Source organism: Nyctibius grandis, chromosome Z, assembly GCF_013368605.1.
Source record: "Nyctibius grandis isolate bNycGra1 chromosome Z, bNycGra1.pri, whole genome shotgun sequence".
Classification (NCBI taxonomy): domain Eukaryota; kingdom Metazoa; phylum Chordata; class Aves; order Nyctibiiformes; family Nyctibiidae; genus Nyctibius; species Nyctibius grandis.
Genome location: NC_090695.1, coordinates 43666776 through 43687078, shown reverse-complemented (window position 1 = coordinate 43687078; position 20303 = coordinate 43666776). Strand labels below are relative to the sequence as shown.

Sequence of the window (20303 nt, the reverse complement as noted above, 5' to 3'; positions counted from 1 at the left end):
TAGAGAATACCATTTCTCTTATGTGCTCTTTGAAAACCGTTATCTGATGTGAGAATTGAGAGGGACAGCCTACTTTTGTTCCAAATACACAAAAAAGGTCGCATGTTGCAAGGAATGCTTGTTTTGTGCAGTGTTTTGTTTATATGGTTATGGATAAGTTAAGATTTAAGCCCTGGAAGATGAAAACAAAGGTTGTTTTGAGGGTTCCATTGATCTTAAAATATTTTAATCAATATGAAAATAGTTGTGTAACAATTTATTCAGTTATTCCTCTTAACATAACTTCAGATCTATCAGTACCATCCTTCTTGCTAGCTTTTGATTGCTTTAAAAGTTGTAGTAAGCAACATTGTGGTTATAGACTACAAGACATTGTTGTTCCTGAAGGAGTATCTCATGACTTGTTTTATCCATGGATGGTGGTGTCTTTTTGCTCGTAATGATTATCTGAGGAAGTGATGTTGTGCTGAAAGTACTGACTTCTACAACTTCTGAAATGCTGCAAGTCAGATTGAGGGTTAAAATGTTGCTTTCATAGTCCTATGTGCGGAATTGGTACATGGCACCCATTTGTGCTAAGATGAATGTTTGCAATAGTGTTTGACTTTTTATCACGGCAGTTTGTCAGAGTTGATCTTTTGCCTGATGTATAGATCTCAAATTTTCTGCCAGCACAGGATAAAACAGTATTTAACCTCCTCTTGTATAACACTGTGGTCATCGCTAAGCTTTTGATGAAGTAGCTGTGTTGTTGGTACAAGAGAGTTTCCTATGTTAAAATAGAATGGGGGAGATTCTCCCTAGCTGTCTTGAGTAATCTATTAAAATATAAATACATTGTCTTTGATTCTGGCATCAGATAAATACCCACTTAAATAATAAAGATGCTTAAAGTAGAAAGTGTTGTCCATGTGAATATGTTATGCAAGTGCGATCTTTATGTGCCAAAGAATTATTTTATTAGAAAAAAAACATTGCAAAAACACTTTGCTAAAAGTCACAAATGAAAGATTAGGTAGTGAAATGGGGTAGCTGTGAGCAAATGAGCAGATTCTTACTCAGGGAGAGGTAGAGTCATTAAAATAACCAATTGTAGTGGATGAAACAAAAATATATCCTCTCTGGAGTGACCAGAGAAAGGCAGTGTGCAACAGAAACCCCTGAATGCCGTCAGGAATTTGTTTTTCATTCCCTTTCCTTTGGTAAGGACTTGGCAATAGCTAGTAGGTTACCTCGACCTGCATGTTTGTCTATTTCTGGAAGAAACCGGCAGTTGTTTGGAGGGCTGGTACATTAACAGCCTGATCAAGAAATACACCCTCTCCCTGTTAGTCTGCTTACTGTCATATTAAAAACTCAGTTTAATAAGTTCCATCTCAGAGTTCTTGTTAAGCTCTTGAAAACAGTCCAAGGAGGTGGCCTATCCTTCTGTAGTCTGTTCTGGTTCAAATATGTTGATGAAATCTTGGTGTGCCGGAGTTAAAAAATCAGCCCTCAGATGGCTAGTTGACCTGTTTGGATTACAAAGAGATGGTCTCCAGAGCTTTCTTGCTCTGCCGTGTTCTCTTTGTATTCTGCTCTTTATAGGTGTGCTTTTCTCACTTCTTCAGAAGTCAAGCGTAGGGTTCAGAAACTTTCAGCGTTGGAATTCTTAAATTTTTGTGTAATTATTCTGTCTCCATTCCTGAAGAGGTAATAAAGAGGAGGAGCATGATGGCACATAGAAATGAGTGAAAGATACTGCGTTGTTTTTTTTTTTATTTTTTTAGAAATGGGAAGTCGTCTTTTCCTTTTAAACAGCTGTTAAGACAAGGAGGGTTTTCCATCTTTGGTAGTTCTCGCCCCACATGATTTTCTACAGGTTTTAGAACTGCAATATACTATGTAGCAAGGCTACAGCTAACACGTTGTTTTAACAAAGGTACAGCTAACGTGTGAGTTGTAAAAACAAGTGTGGAGATTTTAGTGCTTGAGAGAATGAATTCTAAAGACGCAAAACATTTCTCAGTTTTTCAAAAGAAAACACTCATGTACCTGATGAATAGGTCTGACATCACTGAAACTCAGATGACTCTTGAGTATCCTTGCTGGTTCTATATGGGATAGTGTTTTGTGGAATATGAGCAACAGGAAGCAAATAGTTTTACAGGTACAGAATGTGTAGATGTAGAACAGCATCAGATGGCTTGAAATTTTTTATATTGTGTTTGCACTGGATTCCTAGAGGTGAGTGATTTTGTAGATTTAGTAATCAATTTGTCAGTTCATTCAGTTTCCTTCTTTTTCATAGTTGACTCATTTGCTATGCAGTTATGATGAACCTAAAGATTCTATACACTGAATAAAACTAGAAAAGAATGAGCTCACAAACTTTATTTTCATTCTTTAGGGTGGCAGTTCAATCAGAAATGTATGCTGCAGAAGAACAATATGACAAAAAATATATTGAAAAGAGGAAAATGGAGACAGTTTATTGCTGGTGAAGGCCTACAGCTTGAATGAACATACCTGTTCCAGACACTGTACTCTTCAGAAGGCTGTCTTTCCCAATACATAGGGAATGGAGAACAGGTTTTATTAGCTGAAGGTATTTCAATAGCTGTGTTCCCTGTAAGGGAAAGGGAATTAAGTTTCCTCCTTATATCCAGATAGAGGTAAGACTAGACACAGAAAAAAGGTTAGTTTAAAAAAATTGCACATTTATAATTATTGAGGATAATATACTGATTATATGCTGCTGTTGAAAGACTAAAATTTTACTTGATATTCGGAGTCCTAATTCAAAATAATAAAAAGTACATCAGCCTGTATAGAACAACAACAACAATGTTTAACTGCATGTATTTGGTTCTGAGACATCTACCTTAGTGTCAGTCAGATATGTTTCTCAAATTAAGAAGCATAGCTCATGAAAAGAAAATAAACTGGAATGTTTCGGTGAGCTAGCTTGACATTAATGATATGCACAAGAGAAAAAGATCACCTTACATTTTGTGTGTGCAGTTATGAAGAATGTAGACACTTCCCTGTAATATTTTGCTTTCACACAGTTGGTCTGTCTTTTCTGTTTCTTGTGTTTGGAAGGCTCCTAATTTTATTAAATACAGAACAGACTCAGTTCCCTTTGTGAGTGAGAACAACGCAAAGCCCCCAGTGCTTCACCGGGCATGTTCAGCTTCTGAAGAGTCACGGTGAAAGCTACTTACTTTGTCTAGTTGCCGATTTCAGCAGAGCAAAGAGAAAAGGGAAAATTAATATTATAACTTGCTATGTATAGTTTACTGTGTGTATTTAGATGCTCTTTGGGACTGCTTTTCTTACTAGATTTGTGAGGTGTTTTCCACATATACATGAAGCTGCTTATCTGTTACTTTGCTGCTAAAGGGACTTCTGTCAGGTTAGATCTCGTTTGGGTTCTGAACAGGGGTCACTTAAGAAACTCAAATTTCTTGGCTTTCTTGGGAGCCCTGAAGCTAAGGAAACATGTCTGATCCCACAGGAAGTGCATTCCTTCAGCCAGTGGCAAAAAGTGCTACAACCGGGGACAATACCTGATATTTAACTTGTCTTTTGAAGTGTTTTGGTGATTGGGCTTTGTTTTTTCTCATCATTGTCACCCATTGCAATTGTCTTCTAATGTGTTACAGAACAGGAGTAAACGCCTGGAGAAAGTCCATGTTGTTCTTGGGAATAAATCCTGTGATTTGGATTCGCTCATTTCTACACTGGCCTATGCCTACTTTCTAGACAAGGTAATGGAAAAAATGGACCAAATGGTCTTAACTCATTTGTTCCAGGTTGTTACAGACATCAGTTAAAACATACTGTAAAAACATTATTCTGGACAATGATTTTGTTATAATTAGAGGTGAGGTTTTTAAATAAAAACAATCTACCTTTCTTTCCATACAAAAAATAATGAGTAGGTATTAGGTGGCTGTAGTAGTAGTAGTAGTAGTAGTAGTAGTAGTAGTAGTAGTAGTAGTAGTAGTTTGGTATTAGGTGGCAATAGCAGCAAAAAATCGCCCCTGTACATCATTCTTTCTCCTGTCTCCTTGCTAGTTTCCCAGTGATTCTGTAGGAGGAAAATAGAGAGAGAAGAACAAGGGAAAAAAGGCAAAAGACATTTTTTAAAAATTAAGTAAAAGAGGAAAAAATCAAACAAAAAATTCATACTGTTTCTAATTCCTCACTGTTAAAACATCTTCCTGATAAAAAACAGGTGTTATTTTATGTAACTCTGACAAATGCACACCTACATTACAGGTCAGTCCTCCTGATGTTCTTTGCTTACCTGTATTGAACATACCACGAAGAGATTTTAGCTACTTCAGAGAGACGAGATTTATATTGGAGGAGCTGAATATCCCGGAGTCATTCCATATCTTCCGAGATGAAATAGATTTGCACCAGCTGAATGCTGAAGGGAAATTGTCTTTAACACTTGTAAATAGCAACATGCTGACAAGGTATTGCATTGTATGTACAACAAGATGGCTTATGTGGGTTTGAGTTGTTTCAAAAACTGTATTTTACATTTTTTCTGCATTAATATTGGTATTGCTACATTAACACAGACCCAAAAAAAAGGAAGTTAAGATATGTTTTGTCCAATAAATGTAACAAACTAAATAGTCACCTTTCCATCACTTTTAATGGAACTCCCTTTTTTAAGTACCTTGTATTTTCACACAGTTTGGATTAGACATTTTAATTTAGTTTAAATAGTCTGGAAGTTTCCTGTGACCAGTAAATAAGAGATTAGATTTTTTTCTTGCTTCTCTGTTAGCTTTCACTAAAGGCATTAAGACTCTCACATTGATTTGGAGATGGCCAGCATGCTTGCATATGTTCTGTTAAGATGGCTGCTAGATTATTGCAGTCCTTAGAAATGACAGCATTCTTCTCAACATGTACTCAGTGCCAGAGGCTCAGAGTTGCTCTGTGAAAGACCACAGTCTGTATACCCATCCTTAAGAGGGAATATTTACAAGCCCATGGTGAATCTTTTATAGGGAACCTCTTTATAATGGTCTGCCTGTCTTGCCCAGAGTGAAGGATGCTGTTTACTTCAAACTCTGTTTAGAACTTCATTTAAGATAAGTAACATCCTGTTGTGCTATGGCCCCATCCTACTCTGAGGAGTTTGTAGATTAGAATAAAAGTAGGGAAAATCTAAAATGAGAAATACACGTAAATCTCATAGCTATTGATTCTTTAACTGCCGTCAGCTCAGTGCATCATTCACTTTTTCAAAGTAAAAATTATCCATAAGATTTGCTTTTTGTTTATTGCTGTCCCCTCCTGTGTTTCTTCCTTCTAAAGGATTATGATTAGCATTTTATGTTATTAAATATAGTTTGGTTTTGTTATTGTTATTATAAGCAGAAACATAAAGTGTCTAAATGCAAAAAAAGATCTTTTGTAAGTTGACAAAATATGAAATCAGGAAAATTCAAAATCTCCCCTATATAAAGAGTGATATTTTAGGTACATGTAGAAATGTATTTTTCATACAAAGATTTTGATAATGGAAATGTAAACATTTAAGTCTTAGTACTTAGTGATGTATCAAGCAATAAAACCACTGTGAACACTTCATTTAAAAAAATTACAGTTTTAAGACTTCATTGTGACATTCTTTAGCTTTATAGCAGACTTCAAGTAGCAATAACAATAGTGTTATAGTCCAGAATTTTAAAAAATTTTTGCACTGTTTTACTGGGTTGTCTAAGCAGCTAGAAAGAAAAATACATATAATTTTCAAATTTGCTTGATAGTGAGGATAAAAGTTTGGAATCAGCTGTTGTCAAAGTCATCAATCCAGATGAGCAATGTGATGGCAGCCTGGAATTACAAGCATCTTCTTCCTCTTTAGTAGTAAAAGAGATTCTTCAAGAGGCACCAGAGTTAATCACTCAGCAACTGGCTTATCTCCTCAGAGGTGAGAGATTACTCTTTATATTAAATACTGAAAGGTTTAATGGAGTGTTTCTGAATCTGCTCATGCAGAAAGAGTGTGATCCATTCTTTGGTTAACAATCCCTTTAAAGACCACGGGAAGCTTCATAAAAGGAGCAGGGAGTAAAGAGTTTGTTAAAGAGTAACATTATATTGAATATTAAAAATGTGCATTTAAAAATAGGCATGAGAGGTCTTTGCTGTATCACTAGACAAGAATATTAAATGGAGCTGTCGACACACCAGCTGGGTGGCTGGAAAAGCTGTGCAGTTCGTTGGTTCCAGGGGCTGTGCAGTGCTGCCTGTTTGGCTCTGCCTGCCTGTGGACAACAATATGGATTGGAATCTAATATTTACACATTAAAGCTTCTCCCGATGGCGGTACCTTTTTATAGAATGATGTTTTAATGGCGTGATGCAAAACTTTTACTGTTTGAAAACGCTGCAACCAAATCTTCATTGCGCTCTCCTTTTCTTTTGTATTGTATGCCCAGTGGAGTTCAAAGGATGGGTCTTCAACAGTCAGAAGTATTTTCATTTCTGTCTTCATACTTCATCATTTGTATTAGTTTCCTCAGTTTATTTGCTGCAGCAGAACTCTTCAATTGGAAATAAAACTGGGGTTGAAAAGAAGTGATTGCTGCTTTTAAGTTATTTACTGAAATTTAATAGTGTTTAATGAATTTTAAAGGTTTTAGGTTTTAATTGATGTGCAACTCTTAAATGCCCTTTTACGAAATTAATGTGGGCATGTTTAATGAGGATTATGAAAACTTGCCTACATTTAGATTCCAGAAGCTACTCGCATCTTGGCTTGTTATTGTACTCATCTACTGTGATATCTACCTTAATGAGCACCTTCTGGGAAATTACAAAAGGTAATTTTTATTTTTTTTTATGTTTCCATGGAAGAAGCGTTTACAGTAACACAACATTTAGCCCCCTCTTTTAGTATCTTTCCATGCTAATAAGCTCTAGTAAAACTGCCATGAAATATTTTTTGTAAGCTCCAAATTTCTGTTGAGTAGCTGTCCAGGAATCTAGGCAAATGACCAAGCATAATAACTGATTTTGGAGGCAGACAAAAAAGACTTGGAGATCTCTCAGGATACCTGCTTGGTGGCGGAGAGTCAGGAGGCAGTGCTCTGAATAATGAACAAGAACAGGTTCAAGTAGTAGACATGATTTTAAGGGTCTGCATGTTTTGGCTCTCTAGTCTGTATCCAAGTTAAAACAAAGTGCTTTTATTAGAGAAATATTGAAAGTGTTTGCACTAGAGATAGCACTTCAGTTTTGAGGTAGATAGTAGCTAAATTTTTTTTAATAATTGGTAACTTCATTTTGATTATTGTGTTTGGTAGCGCATGTTTGAGGAACTTAGTGGATATAGGAGTCCCTGCATACCTTCTCTTGCATGGCATGAGAAGTGATTGACAAAGCCTAAACAACAAAACACAGCTGCACTTGTGACTTGGTGCTTTTCTACTTCTCCCAGCAATGCAGTTTGTACATATAGAAGACTAAGCAATACAGTGAGTCCTCTTGTGGTTCCTTAAAATAGAACAAGTTTTCAGTACTTAAGAACCTGGCATTGCAAATTCAGTAAAGTTAGTAAATCCCATTACTAGTTTTGATAATACAAAAAAAAAATCCTAGATATAAATGTATGTAGATGTCAGATCAAACTACAAGCAGTCTGAAAATAAAAGATCAAATACAACCTGCCCAAGTCTAGCTTTTGTGTTTCTCTGTATATATTTTGGCCTTTTGTCAAAGTCCTTGCCCATAAAGTATAGCTTTTGAAATTCATCTCACGTGTGAGCACAGGAAATGAGAGGACCACATATATATCATGGTCAGGAAGGAGGAGTGGCTGCTTCGTTCTCACTACCAGTGAATGAGTGTGTAGAGGCTCGCAGGATGGCCCCTCTCTCTGGTGGCACTCCATGGGCATACGGACAGTGGAAGGGTCCTACTGGGTTTGTCCTACTTTGTTATGCTACTTCCAATGTAAATCTATGTATTGTTAGTAAGTATAAATTTCAGGGGAAGTTCAGAACAGAAGACCAAGTGGAAGTCAAAGTGCTAAGAATTAGGATTTTATTTTCCTAACATCTGAGTCTCTGAGCTGGGTACTCATCTTTTGTTTTCTGGCTTTCCAGTGAGCATTTTGCTAGAAGACTTGTAAGATAATACAAATATCTCATGTTTTAATAACTATTGCATAGTGGCTCTGACAGCTTCATTTGTTGCCTCTTTTTCGAACTTCTTTTTTCTCACAGTCTGTTAGCAATTTTTTTTATTTTAATAACAAAGGCAGATATTTATAACTTGCTGTATTTCAACTTTGAACAAACTTCACCTTCTCTTCTGTGTTTTAAAAAAAAAAAGTCAAGAGAAAAGACTTTTCCTGTGAAACTGAGCATTATTGATTTAGGCAGTTTAATATTTAAGGACTTTTTTTCAGCTGAATGCTTTCCTGGTATCTTTGTCTCCCTGTCCGACACGCTATAAGTTAATTCTACCCTTGAGCTTTGAATAGAGCCTGCTTGGAGAGTCAAGACTGTTGTACAGCCATATTTGCCTTAAGTTAGAGCTTGTGCTGTCCCTGGATTAGTGCCAGCAGCAAACAATTATAGAACCTGCCAGAGTCTTGGGCCTGTATTATTTTATTTCCCCAGAGATGTTTACAAGGGGACTGTTGCCAAACTCAATATCCATTAAACTGCTGAATCATTACATTTTCTGTTGCAGCCAGCTGGCAAGGATGTGATTCCAAGCACTCACTGTCAGATACCTTGGGTCAGTGCACTCTCAAAAATGCCTCCTTATGTTTATTTGTATAAGGCCTTGAAGGATGCCACAAGGTGCAGACTGCAACATGTAAATAGAGACAGATTTACAGCAAGGGTATCAGCAATTTTTTTTATGTGAATCTGCTTTTGCCAGTTATGAGCTGCGCAGTTGAGGTCTTTTTGTGCCCTGTTAGAGTGGTCTGACTTTCAGTAGAGAAGATTAGTTTGTTATTCTAGCCACCCAGACAAATGTTAAGAAATGCCCTTGTAAGGACTTTGGGAATGAATCGGATGATTCACGTGTTCCCTAGTTGGTTCATCCCTAATATATATGCCAGAGAGAAAGGAGCATTTTGAACTGCACCAAACTTGGCACTTACTTGGACAGATACTTTTGGTTTTATGTATGGGAACAGTTTTCTTGCAGGCAGTGCTTCCCCCCCTACCCCTTCCCCCCCCCCCCCCCCCCCCCAAATACATTTTATTCCAGCTTTGTGGCTTTTGTATTGGCTACAATGAAGACTGCTTGCTTGGGTCCGTTTTATGGTTTTCGTTTGTGGGTTTTTTTTGGGGGTGGGGAGTGTTGAAGTATACTTAGTATGAGGGACTGTTGGTTTTCCCCTTTTTGCTGTCCTTTATTTTTCCAGGTCATGGATCAAAACCTCGACTGGAGAAATGCCTATATTTTTGTTGTACTGTTTCTCTCAGCCATAAACTTATAATTCAGGAGATGCTTGTGCTGTTCTTAATGTTTTCCCAAAACGACTTCTGCCTTCATTAGATCATGTTTAATATTAATGCACAGCAATTGCTTTTGGCAAAACTGGTGCTCCACTTCCAAACTGCTTTGCAAAAAAGAATAGAATGCACATTGTTTTTAAGAGTCGTAGCCTATTTTCTAGTGACCTCTCTTTAGGGAAAAATATATCTCTAATACAGTGTGATGTACACAAAAAATAATATTGAATCTTGTATTACCTATTATATATTTCATTTTTCTCTGCTTCTCAGCAGACAGAGCAACCTCCATTATGCTTTCAGAAACCCTGGGGGAGTTGCACCAGCCCTCAGTAAAATCTGCAGGAGATTTCTGAGCCCATGTATCTCTTTTACAGCAGGTACTTACAAGAGAGCACGTGACTAAATGGACTACTGACCTTTGACCAAGCAAAAGTACCTTGAGTGAACTGTTTTTCTGAACTACCTGGAATCTTAACCCTTACAGGGATGCTGAGGATAGCTGGGAGAAAAGACACGTGTGCCTGCTGATAAGCACAGTATTAAAGAATGAAGGAAGAATAAATGTTGATCTTAGGGCTTGCTGACACCCTGTTAACTTGAGAAGGATCCTTTTCTTGGTTTCTACTAGGTTTCATCCTAGTAGAAGAGTTAGCAGTTGCAAGCACTACGTTATTGCTGTGACAAGTAGGAAAAACAGACTTTTAAAAATCTTTCTAAGATGTCTGCCTATGACAAGGCATTATTTCAGGCTGACTGCATTTCATCCTTGTGCTAAGTGATAAATCCCCAAATTTCTAAGTTTGCTTTGCTCTTTGAAGATGTCATCCCTGATCAAAATACGCAAAGGGATTGACCCTGAGATGAACTGAGCAGTGAAAGGCAAAGGCTTCCAGTTAGATGCTGCAGTACAGTGTATGTCTAAATACGTTCTGATTTTACAACTTTACAGTAATGTTCGTGTCCTGCCAAAAGGTGAGATCAAATCCAAGATGGCCTTACCGTTGAAGAAACCAAGAATTTGTCACACATGTGAAAGCAAGAGACAATTGATACTTGTAGAAATGCCATAGTATGTCCTAGCCAATCTTTCCAGCCCTTTTGATTGAGAAATAGATAAATAATGTAAAGTTTCCTTCCACCAATCCATGTGTTTAGGAGAATTAAGCTAGTTTTATTGGCATGAGCCATGCTGCTGCAACGCTGTAGTAGAACTGCTTTGGTGTGAAAGAAATCCATGTATCACTTTAGCAAACAGATACTTGTGGTGATTTTTGGTGCTGCATAGCTGCTGTGGTTCAGGCAGTTGTTAAAACCACAGTCAGATACTGACCTGGCTGCTAGAACCTGTCTTGATGTAACCACAGCTTTCTGCTGCCAGTTATCCTATTTCCTGCAGTTGAAGAAATATGAGACTCTTCTTCATTCAGCTCCTTTCCTGTTGTGCCTCCCAATACCCTTTTTCTTGGCTCTAGAAGGGCTGGGTTACATCGGGCCTGGAGCTAGTCAATTTAATTTGGTGGCCCAGCCCTGAACTTTACAGTAGAAACTGCCTGTGCTGGATGGGAGCATTACCTATTTGAAATACTGACATAGCAAACAGGTTAATTAAATAATCTATTTCATTTTATGGTAATAGTTTGGGAATTGTCTCTGTAAGGGACAGGAAAAAAGCTTTCCCTTTAATTCTGAGTATCAGAAACTGTCTTCATGTGACTGTTTCTGTGTGATTGAGCTTTTGTTATATTTTGGGAAGGACATAGTTCTGCATTTGTCTTATAGGTTAGTTGAAGTTCAGGACTGACTGGATAAAAACTGTGATGTAGTTATTGCTCAAGTCACAATTAATCCTGTAATTAGGCTGGAATGATTTGTGGTATATGGAGCTGAAATGAATCAGAAGTTGCTGACCTGACACTGAACCCACTACATGTCATTATTTCTGTATAATTAGGGAGACAACAAAGCTCATGTCATGTTGACTTCAAAACTGATGACCTTGGTTGGATATACAACTCACACCTCTCGTTATACTGCATTTTCCAGTATGTTTGTGTTAAGATTTTCCCTTCTTGGTCTTCCCCAAATACTCTTCCCCCCGCGAAGCACGCACAGCTGTGGTAAACATTTGACACATTGTGTGTTTGAGGACCTGTGCAGATGGACAGACTGCCTAGTTCATCCTAGTGCTGCTGGGAGGCTGTACGGGATATGCTACAGCCTCCCTCCTGTAGGTAACCGTACGATGAATTTGAGCATGCGTTGCAGGTCCAGTACTTTCTGCTGGAGTCTCCATTTCTGTTGTGTGTGCTTGAGCAATTTCCCCGTTTGCTCCTGGAGGAATTAAAAACGGGTACTAGAAAAGCAGAAGATTGCTGTTGCTAAAATAATTCATGCAGCCTGGTCCCTGAGTTGCTGTTTATCCAGGTGCAACTCTGTGCTGACTGGGAGTGTGCTGGGGGCTGTCTGACTCATTCTGGTCACTGCCCTTCCCAAGATATGGACAAGAATACATAGCACAGGCACTGTTATCTGGTTAGAGATGGGAACAAAGAAGGGATATTGTTAGATGGATTATCCTGGAGGCTGCTGAGTGAGAAACTCTCTTCACATAAAAGGGACTGAAAAATAGGCCTTCCTAATATATATAGATATCTTGGGTGCTTTATGTATCAGTTATTTACCCGTAGTCATCTGAAATCTGCTTGCTGTGGAGCTATGTTTTGTGTACCTAAATTTACAAATGTCAATCTGAGTCGGTATAGGTGATTTTCATGCAGTCTGTATTTCTTTAATATTTTTAATACTATCAAATAGGGCAGGAGCATTGTGTTAAAGTGATGACAAGACTGACATAAAGCAAGGGACGCTGAGAATTAAAAGAATATTGGCAGTAACAATATCTGTAAGAGAAACACAGAATGGAATTTCATGTATGTGGATTTCCAGAAATTAATGCCTGATGGGGAACAGCTTTTGGCTTGTTAAGCATTACTTCGTATTTAATCCACACAGGATTTGTCTAATAAGGAGGTGTGTACTTAGCATGGCAAAATATTTTTTGTGTTGCAAGTGCTTTATGACTTTTGAAGAAATGATTTTTGTTATTTTATGGGATGATAGTGTAGGAGAAAAACGGATACACACTACACATTTGGGTCCTAGTCAGTCTAGTGAGATTGAGGATGGCTGTGTCCAAGTTTTTCTTTTCCTCTCTTGTCTCTGTGCTAAAGCCTAAACATTTTGGCTTACAATAACTATCTTATACTACTGTACTGATTTGCTCATTGACCTAGCATGACGTAATGCAATCATACACTTGTTGGAAATCCCTGTGCACAGTACAGCAATAAATAATTTCGATGCTAAAGTATAAGTTTTTACTATCCTTAATTTAGCGTGAGTAATTGGAAGTGAAGGCTATCTTTGGGTATATTAGTAACTGGGATCCCAGTCTCCAGGGAGTGAAAGGATGACTTTGAACCTTGAACCATCAGGAATGTTTCACATCCAGAATGGAATATGTGCAGCACGTAGTTGTCCGAAAAGACATCAAACTCACCTCTGTATTGTAAGAGCATACTAATTATGGTGAAATTATTTATTGGATTATGTTTCTCTTAAATTTTAAAATTGAGTGCATCATTTTGTTTGGCTGAATGTGCTGTGCTTTTTTGGTATGTTCATTGACGAGGAATTAGCTGGAGTCAGTTACACCAAAATGTCTAGTGACTTTAAGATCATCTAGTCCAACCCCCCTGCCACATGTAGGGACATCTTTAACTAAGATCAGGTTGCTCAAAGCCCCATCCAACCTGACCTTGACCACATCCAGGTATGGGACATCCACAACTTCTCTTAGCAACCTATTCCTGTGTCCTGCCACCCTCCTTGTAAAGAATTTTTTCTTTATGTCCATTGTAGCAGTTCATTGACACATCAGTAGAACGAAGATTGGCAATGTAGATTTACTGTTTTCAAGCAAGCATGCCAACACTTGGTCTAATGTTTAGAGAGAGGAGCAAGCCCTGGTGACCACACTGCTCGCTAGTGGCCATGCCGCAGAGCTGTGTTAGATGTACAGAAGCATGCTGAACACCGTGGCAGCACTGGGACCAGCCAGCTAGCTGTAGCACAGGCCCTGACAAGCCACCCAGTTCAGATTTTAGAAACTGCCTTCATGTTAGGAGGATGTTTCTGTGTGAAAAGCATTCAATGTCTAATTCAGTGAACTTGTCAGTGGGAACAACCTCCAAGAAGGAAAGGGCTTGGATGACAATGCAGTAAGCATTCTTGTTTCTGTAGTACCTCTTTGCTCTTTACAGGAGACATTGATTTTTGTCTTTCAATGTTTCAGGAAGCATTCTCTTCAAGTGCATGTCTTTGGAGGCTGACAGAATTACAGAGCAGCAGGAGAAAGTACTGTCAATCCTAGAGGAAAAGTTTCCAGACCTTCCCCCACGAGAGGAAATTATCTCTGTTCTCCAGGAGACTCACTTTAACTCACAAGGTAGTGCAACTTGCTTCCATTTTTCAGAACTTTTACCAATTTAGTTATGTAACTGTATCAGAATATATCAGCTCACTGTGTGTGGTGAAAATAGTTGCAGCATGCTATCTTCATGGACAGTTACATGTAATTATATTTAATTTTAAATTAAATGACTTACATTCTGAATCGTGGAATTGTGATTTCTGTTGAGGAAGTACTGAACTAAATAATCTTGTGTTGCTTTTACAGATAAAGTAAACATTAATTTATTTCATACATTGCTTTTACATGTGTATGCTAGTTAAGAATTTGTGTTGATGAAATATAAAGGCATAATCAATGTGTCAGCCCATGTACAGAAATTGTGCTGGAATTGCCTGCGTGGTGTGGGAGTGGATTTTATCTTCTGAACCTTCCCAAATTTACTGAGGGCTCTGTACAGGTGAAGTGAATTTAACTTCACACTAAGATTAAGGAAGCAGCAGGAAAATTACAATTATTTTGTTTCCTTCTGCTGGAAATAGCTGAACACGGTTGTCATTTTTTCAATGAACAGAAGTGGGAATGTTTGAATCCAAAATTTGGTAGCAGGCTTTTGAAGGGATGCTCTGAAAACCTGAAGAAAATTGTTGCTATAACTCTCACATTTTTTTACTGTCTTCCTTAAATGGCATTTGCTACCAAGTTGTTACCAAAGAGTGAGTAATGAATTACTGAGCTATTTCTTTGTTAGATATATCAGGTATGCACAGAGTCCATGCAGCCTCATAGGCTTTTTTTTACCATTCTCTCTCCACCCATCTGCAGAATCCTCTTATCTGAATTCAGACTGTCAGCCTGAGACAGCTGCCCTAGCTGATTCAGGACAGAATTTGACGTGCTGGTCAAGAAGGAACTTTGCTCTTTCTTTCAGTGAGGTCACAAGCTAAATTAGTTCAGGGCTATAAATCTTCACGTAGTTCCCTGAAGTTCCTCCAGACATGAGTCAAGGAATCATAGTTCAAAAATTAACTGTATACATCCTGGATTGAAGAGACCCAGTGAAAGTGGCTTTTATGGAGCTCAGTTTTACTTCTGCCAGTTGCCTGGGAAGTTGAGTTAATAATGTTTGGTAGGTACTTGGCCCGTGAAGTTTACACTAATATCCAACGCAAAACTTGGACAAGTAGATATAACGGATTCGGTCTGCATGGCATTGGTTGCCAATAATTTTTATATGCCACATGAAAAGGGCAATGTCATACACTTTTTTTTGTTACATAGTTGCTGTTTGCTGTGTATTACAAGGTACACATTTAGCACTGCATATATTCATGTGGCATTTGTGTTAGTAAGGTGCTGTTGAATTTCTGAAGTCCTTTGAAGGCACTAACCTCTGCTGGATATTTTACCTTATGTACCTGTTATTTCAGGCAGTATTAGGACAATTCAGCAAAAAAAGGTCTCGGTTTCCTAAACAAATAATGATTTATTGGCCTGAGTTCATGAACTCGTTTGTTATTTAAGGCACAGTAGACTGTAGCCCACCAGAAAGTCTACAGATCACCTATAAATATTTTTTGAAAGGACAGACATATAAATGTCGTAAATACGTGAACATTAGCCAGTTCATCTTGTTGTTAGATTGAATGCAGTGGCTGGACTCTATACAGGAACAGTAATGTGAGGATTCATTGCTTTTGGCTTAAGTTGGTATTTGTCTCCCTCTTAAAAATGACTTATGCAAACACATTTTGGATGTTATGCTGCTAAGCTTTAAAAGTCTGTGGACATTTTAGTCACCACCCTGCACTGAAGTAAGTGACTTGCTACTTTCTTTATGTAGACATTTGGCTATCATGTCTGTATTTTTGATTCTGTGATATGACCATGTTTCTATACATGATATATATATATTTATTTTGAGAATCTTTACAGCATTTTAGACAGACATCTCCCATTAGAGAAACTTAGTCATTTTCAATACATTGTACTTAAGTATATCAACATGTCTGGTTGCAATGTGAAGCAATGCGTTCCTGTGTGATATGGTCTAGGTAATCCTGCTCCGGCAGGGGGATTGGACTAGATGATCTTTTGAGGTCCCTTCCAATCCCTAACATTCTGTGATTCTGTGTAATTCCAATTTTACACTGTTGTTTCTGATGATAACATGTACTTCTGTTTGTATGGTACATAAACATCCAGTTGGTTCATTCACCATTTGATGTACATAAGAAGAACCCATTGGTGTTGGTATCAATTTGTGAGGAAGGTCAGAAAGGTTGCATGACTTTGTTTTTACAAAATATCTTAAGTGCTTTGCTTCTGAATATTTTATAAATACCATAGTATTCTGCATGTGCTTTTCAATATATTATTCATTCCAGAAGTGTTCCATATTAGTGATTTGTGTTAGACCATAGGAACGGTCTACGTATGCATTTATCATCAACTGGAATTCAGTTTGCTTAAAAAATGTGAGTGTTCACACAACTTCATTGCAGGAGACTTAATTCTTCATTCTTTACTTCCCTCTTCCCACTTAAAACCCTTCCTTGCTTAAAAAAATCCCTCTAGAAACCACTGAAATATTAATGTTGGTTTTAATTTTCTCATAGGATGTCCTAAAATACAGAAGGCTCAACATTGAGGTCTAAGCTGTGTTTTTAATCTACGTTGCTGCATCTGGACAGCTGTAGATACTTGTATGTATTGAAATTCCTTTCTCTTCTCAAACAGATATAAGTATTGAGGAGGTTATGCTGAAGGATCTCAAGGAGATTTCAGATGGAGAAATCAAAGTAGGAATTAGCACTGTGTACATGACACTGGAGGTAAGAGGAAACCTAAACAACGTAGTTGGTAAACAGCCCTATTGCATATGGAGACGGTTCTTTGACATAGATTTTGAGCCAGTTATTTTCTCAAGATTATATATGAGCAGAATTTTCAGTGATTTAATTAACTTTGAGAGAAGCAGTAGCTGTTTGTAGTCTGACTTACGTTATTGTGCATCTGATTATTCCTTCCTGTTAGTCTATACCGTGGTGTGTTAAAACAATGGCATCAGCAAATGGCAGCCTTTGGGTGAATTGAAGGTGTGAGCTTTCTGTTGGACTTCAGTAGGCAGTTACTAACTAGGACTTGGTCCTACCTTTCACTTACAGTATGGCATACAATTTATAAAGCCACTCTTAACTCTCAGCTCTTTGACAGGAGTGGATATTCTTTTATGCCTTTTATAAACCTATCCTGAAACTGTGTAATGAAGTACGTCCGTTGCCACACTGCCTAAATGAAAATGTTGGTAGAAAAAAAAGGACCTCAGTGGAGCAGAAGTCCTAGAATTTTCATCTTTTGGATCAAAACTATAGGTTTGTCTTTATGAGTATCTCTGAAACAGGCTGAAAGTGACTACTTGGATTTTCTTTCTTGACCAGCCCCAAACATTTTGTAATTGCTTAGGGAAAACTCTTGTGTAGTGAGCCAGCAGTGTGCCCAGGTGGCCAACAGCATCCTGGCTTATGTCAGAAATAGTGTGGCCAGCAGGACTAGGAAAGTGATTGTGCCCCTGTACTTGGCACTGGTGAGGCCGCACCTCAAATACCATGTTCAGTTTTGGGCCCCTCACTACATGAAAGACATTAAGGTGCTGGAGCGAGTCCAAAGAATGGCAACGAAGCTGGTGAAGGATCTAGAGCACAAGTTTGATGAGGAGTGGCTGAGGGAACTGGGATTGCTTAGTCTGGAGAAAAGGAGGCTGAAGGGAGACGTTATTGCTGTCTACAACTACCTGAAAGGAGGTTGTAGCGAGGTGGGAGTCAGTCTCTTCTCCGGAGTAACTAATGACAGGATGAGAGGAAATGGCCTCAAGTTGTGCCAGGGGAGGTTTAGATTGGATATCAAGAAAAATTTCTTCACTGAAAGGGTTATCAAGCATTGGAACAGGCTGCCCAAGGAAGTGGTGGAGTCACCATCCCTGGAGGTGTTTAAAAAACGTGTAGCTGTGGTGCTTGGGGATATGGTTTAGTGGTGGAATTGGCAGTGCTGGGTTAACGGTTGGACTTGATGATCTTAAACGTCCTTTCCAACCAACATGATTATATGATTCTATGTTTTGTATCATTATTTCAAGATGATTTGTATTATGGATGTCAGTAGCTATTTACCTTGACCTAAAGTAGATATAAATGTTACTAGCTATTATGTAAAAATATTAAAAATATTTATGTTTAGATCACTGAACAAGTATGACATGGTGGTATTACTTCTGATGGGAGTTTGCGTACTGATATACTGATTATTAATAAAACTAACTAGATGGAACAAAATCTCAGCAACAAAGAGGCACTTTTACGTAGTATATATTTGCAATTTACAATCTTGCTATTTGCCTGAAGGTCACCTATACAAAAGTGTTTGACATGCAAAAGAAGTTGTCAGCTTCTACTTTTGCATTTTACTTTAATCAAAACTTTATTTTACCTCAAATGGTACTAAAAAAAACCACTTGAATAATTCTTCCCTGTGTATATCCTATGAGATTTCTTACAACACGTCTTTTGTGATGCATTTTACAAAAAATAAGGTGCTTCTGTGGCTGAAGAAGTTTATGGTGCAATCCAGGTAATAATTATCCATAGATTTCTGCTTGCATACTAAAATATACAAAGCAAATTGGCTAGCAAAGCTTCAAGAAATGAAGCAGAATCTGTTATTTTCTTGGTTAGTTTCTCAGTGTCAAGCGATCTTTACCAGCCACCAAACCTGCGCTGCTTTATGAGCTGTAATTTTGCTCCTGAAAATTATGCCAAGGTTGGGAGGAAAGGGGATGGGGAAAGAGTATTGTAAGATAAATCTCTGAAAGAGGAAATGGAATTTAAAAAAATTCTTAATAAGATTTTCCTCTTTTTTGTTTTAAATCTTTCTTTTTTATTCTGTCAGTTTCAGTGAATGGTGGACACACAGGGCTAGTAATTAGGAGCTAGCTTTAGCATTACATTTTTTTTATTTATTTGTTTTCCTTTTTAATCATGTTTAATAGACTATGTAGAATGCAGGCCTTGCACTCCACAGATCTAAGCTCCAGCTAGGCGTGGCTGAACTCATCTTTACTACTCTACATACTCAAATTAATCATAACATAAAACTTGTCTTCCTTTTGACCGCAACTCACAAATTGAATTTTGCAACAGCAGATTTTCATAGTCCTAAAAGCAGGCAAACTTTCAAACTTTTTTCGGTGATTGTGTAACATCTGGTGATGACATACTTTGTTCAAGGAGTGTCAAGTTCTGGTGGTTAAGCAATGTTTCATAAGGCCATCACGGAAGAAAAAGGAGATTCGTTTGCGTGTAAAAAGAACAAACTGAGCAGTGTTTTACTGATGTTAAATCCGTTAAGTAATTTTATTACTAGCATTTTTGATGGTATTTTTCTGGAAGTTACAGGGGTCTCCCTCCACCTTTTGCTCACTGTTGTTTTTGCTATGAACAGTTTGCTTCAGAAAGAATTAATTGTTCAGGGGTGTAACTGCTTTTGAATAGTTATAATGTTTACAAAGTCACACTTTGTACTAACGGGACTCTCAATTTCACATTTGGGATGGAAATCAGCTTTTGTTTGCGGCATTACTGCACTTTGTTCAAACGTTTTCTGAACTCCCAGGTTTACAGTGCTTGACCAGCACAAAACTTTTTTTTACTTGCTCTTATTAGAACCAGGGATGATATGGTGTGCATGAACGTAAAGGAGATGGCTTGTAAAAACATTCTGCTCTAGTTACTTCACGCACTACCGAAACATAATACATGCAAAGGAATTCTAGACAAAACTGTCCAGACCTGTCTGTCTGTTCAGTTTAGATTTCTGTTATGAACTCAGAATACACAAACTTTAATCACTTCAGGATTTTCTCAGCAATAGTAATGGTAATTTGTTACTCATCCTCAAAGTGCTGTATGGATGTTACCTGATTAAACATTAAGGGAACATGAAGAACAGGCTTGGCTTTGCTGCAGGTGTTGAATCTCTAATGTGTTTGCTTCTTCAGAAATCTCACAAGGTCTTTTTTTTTTTTTTAAAAATCAACAGGTATGGAAAAGTATCTTTCATTAAAGTGCTTTCCATAGGCTTGATCATTTGCTTTGGTTCAATGGTTTACCATGTAGGTGATACTGCTAAGACCAAAGATGCTGATTATATGATTACAGTTGGGTAGAGTAGCTGTTCACAAGCATGCATACCCTGCAGCTCAACACTCAAGCTCTGATTTCAGTCAGTTTCACAATAGTAAAGACAGAGCTCAGTAAGTCTGATATTCTAACAAATGTCAC

General features: G+C 37.8%; 1 protein-coding gene across 2 annotated transcripts in view; it reads left to right on the top strand.

The window, feature by feature from the left end:
• The window catches only part of PRUNE2 (prune homolog 2 with BCH domain), a 155581-nt gene that overhangs the window by 27922 nt on the left and 107356 nt on the right, over positions 1-20303 (top strand). The window contains exons 2-6 of one of the 2 annotated variants that reach the window (XM_068423011.1): positions 3648-3752; positions 4267-4469; positions 5781-5944; positions 13852-14004; positions 16708-16802. In XM_068423011.1, coding sequence (XP_068279112.1) covers positions 3648-3752; positions 4267-4469; positions 5781-5944; positions 13852-14004; positions 16708-16802 — 720 coding nt within the window. Of the gene's footprint in view, positions 1-3647; positions 3753-4266; positions 4470-5780; positions 5945-13851; positions 14005-16707; positions 16803-20303 lie in introns of those variants that run through there. The other variant, XM_068423012.1, reaches the window with a different exon arrangement.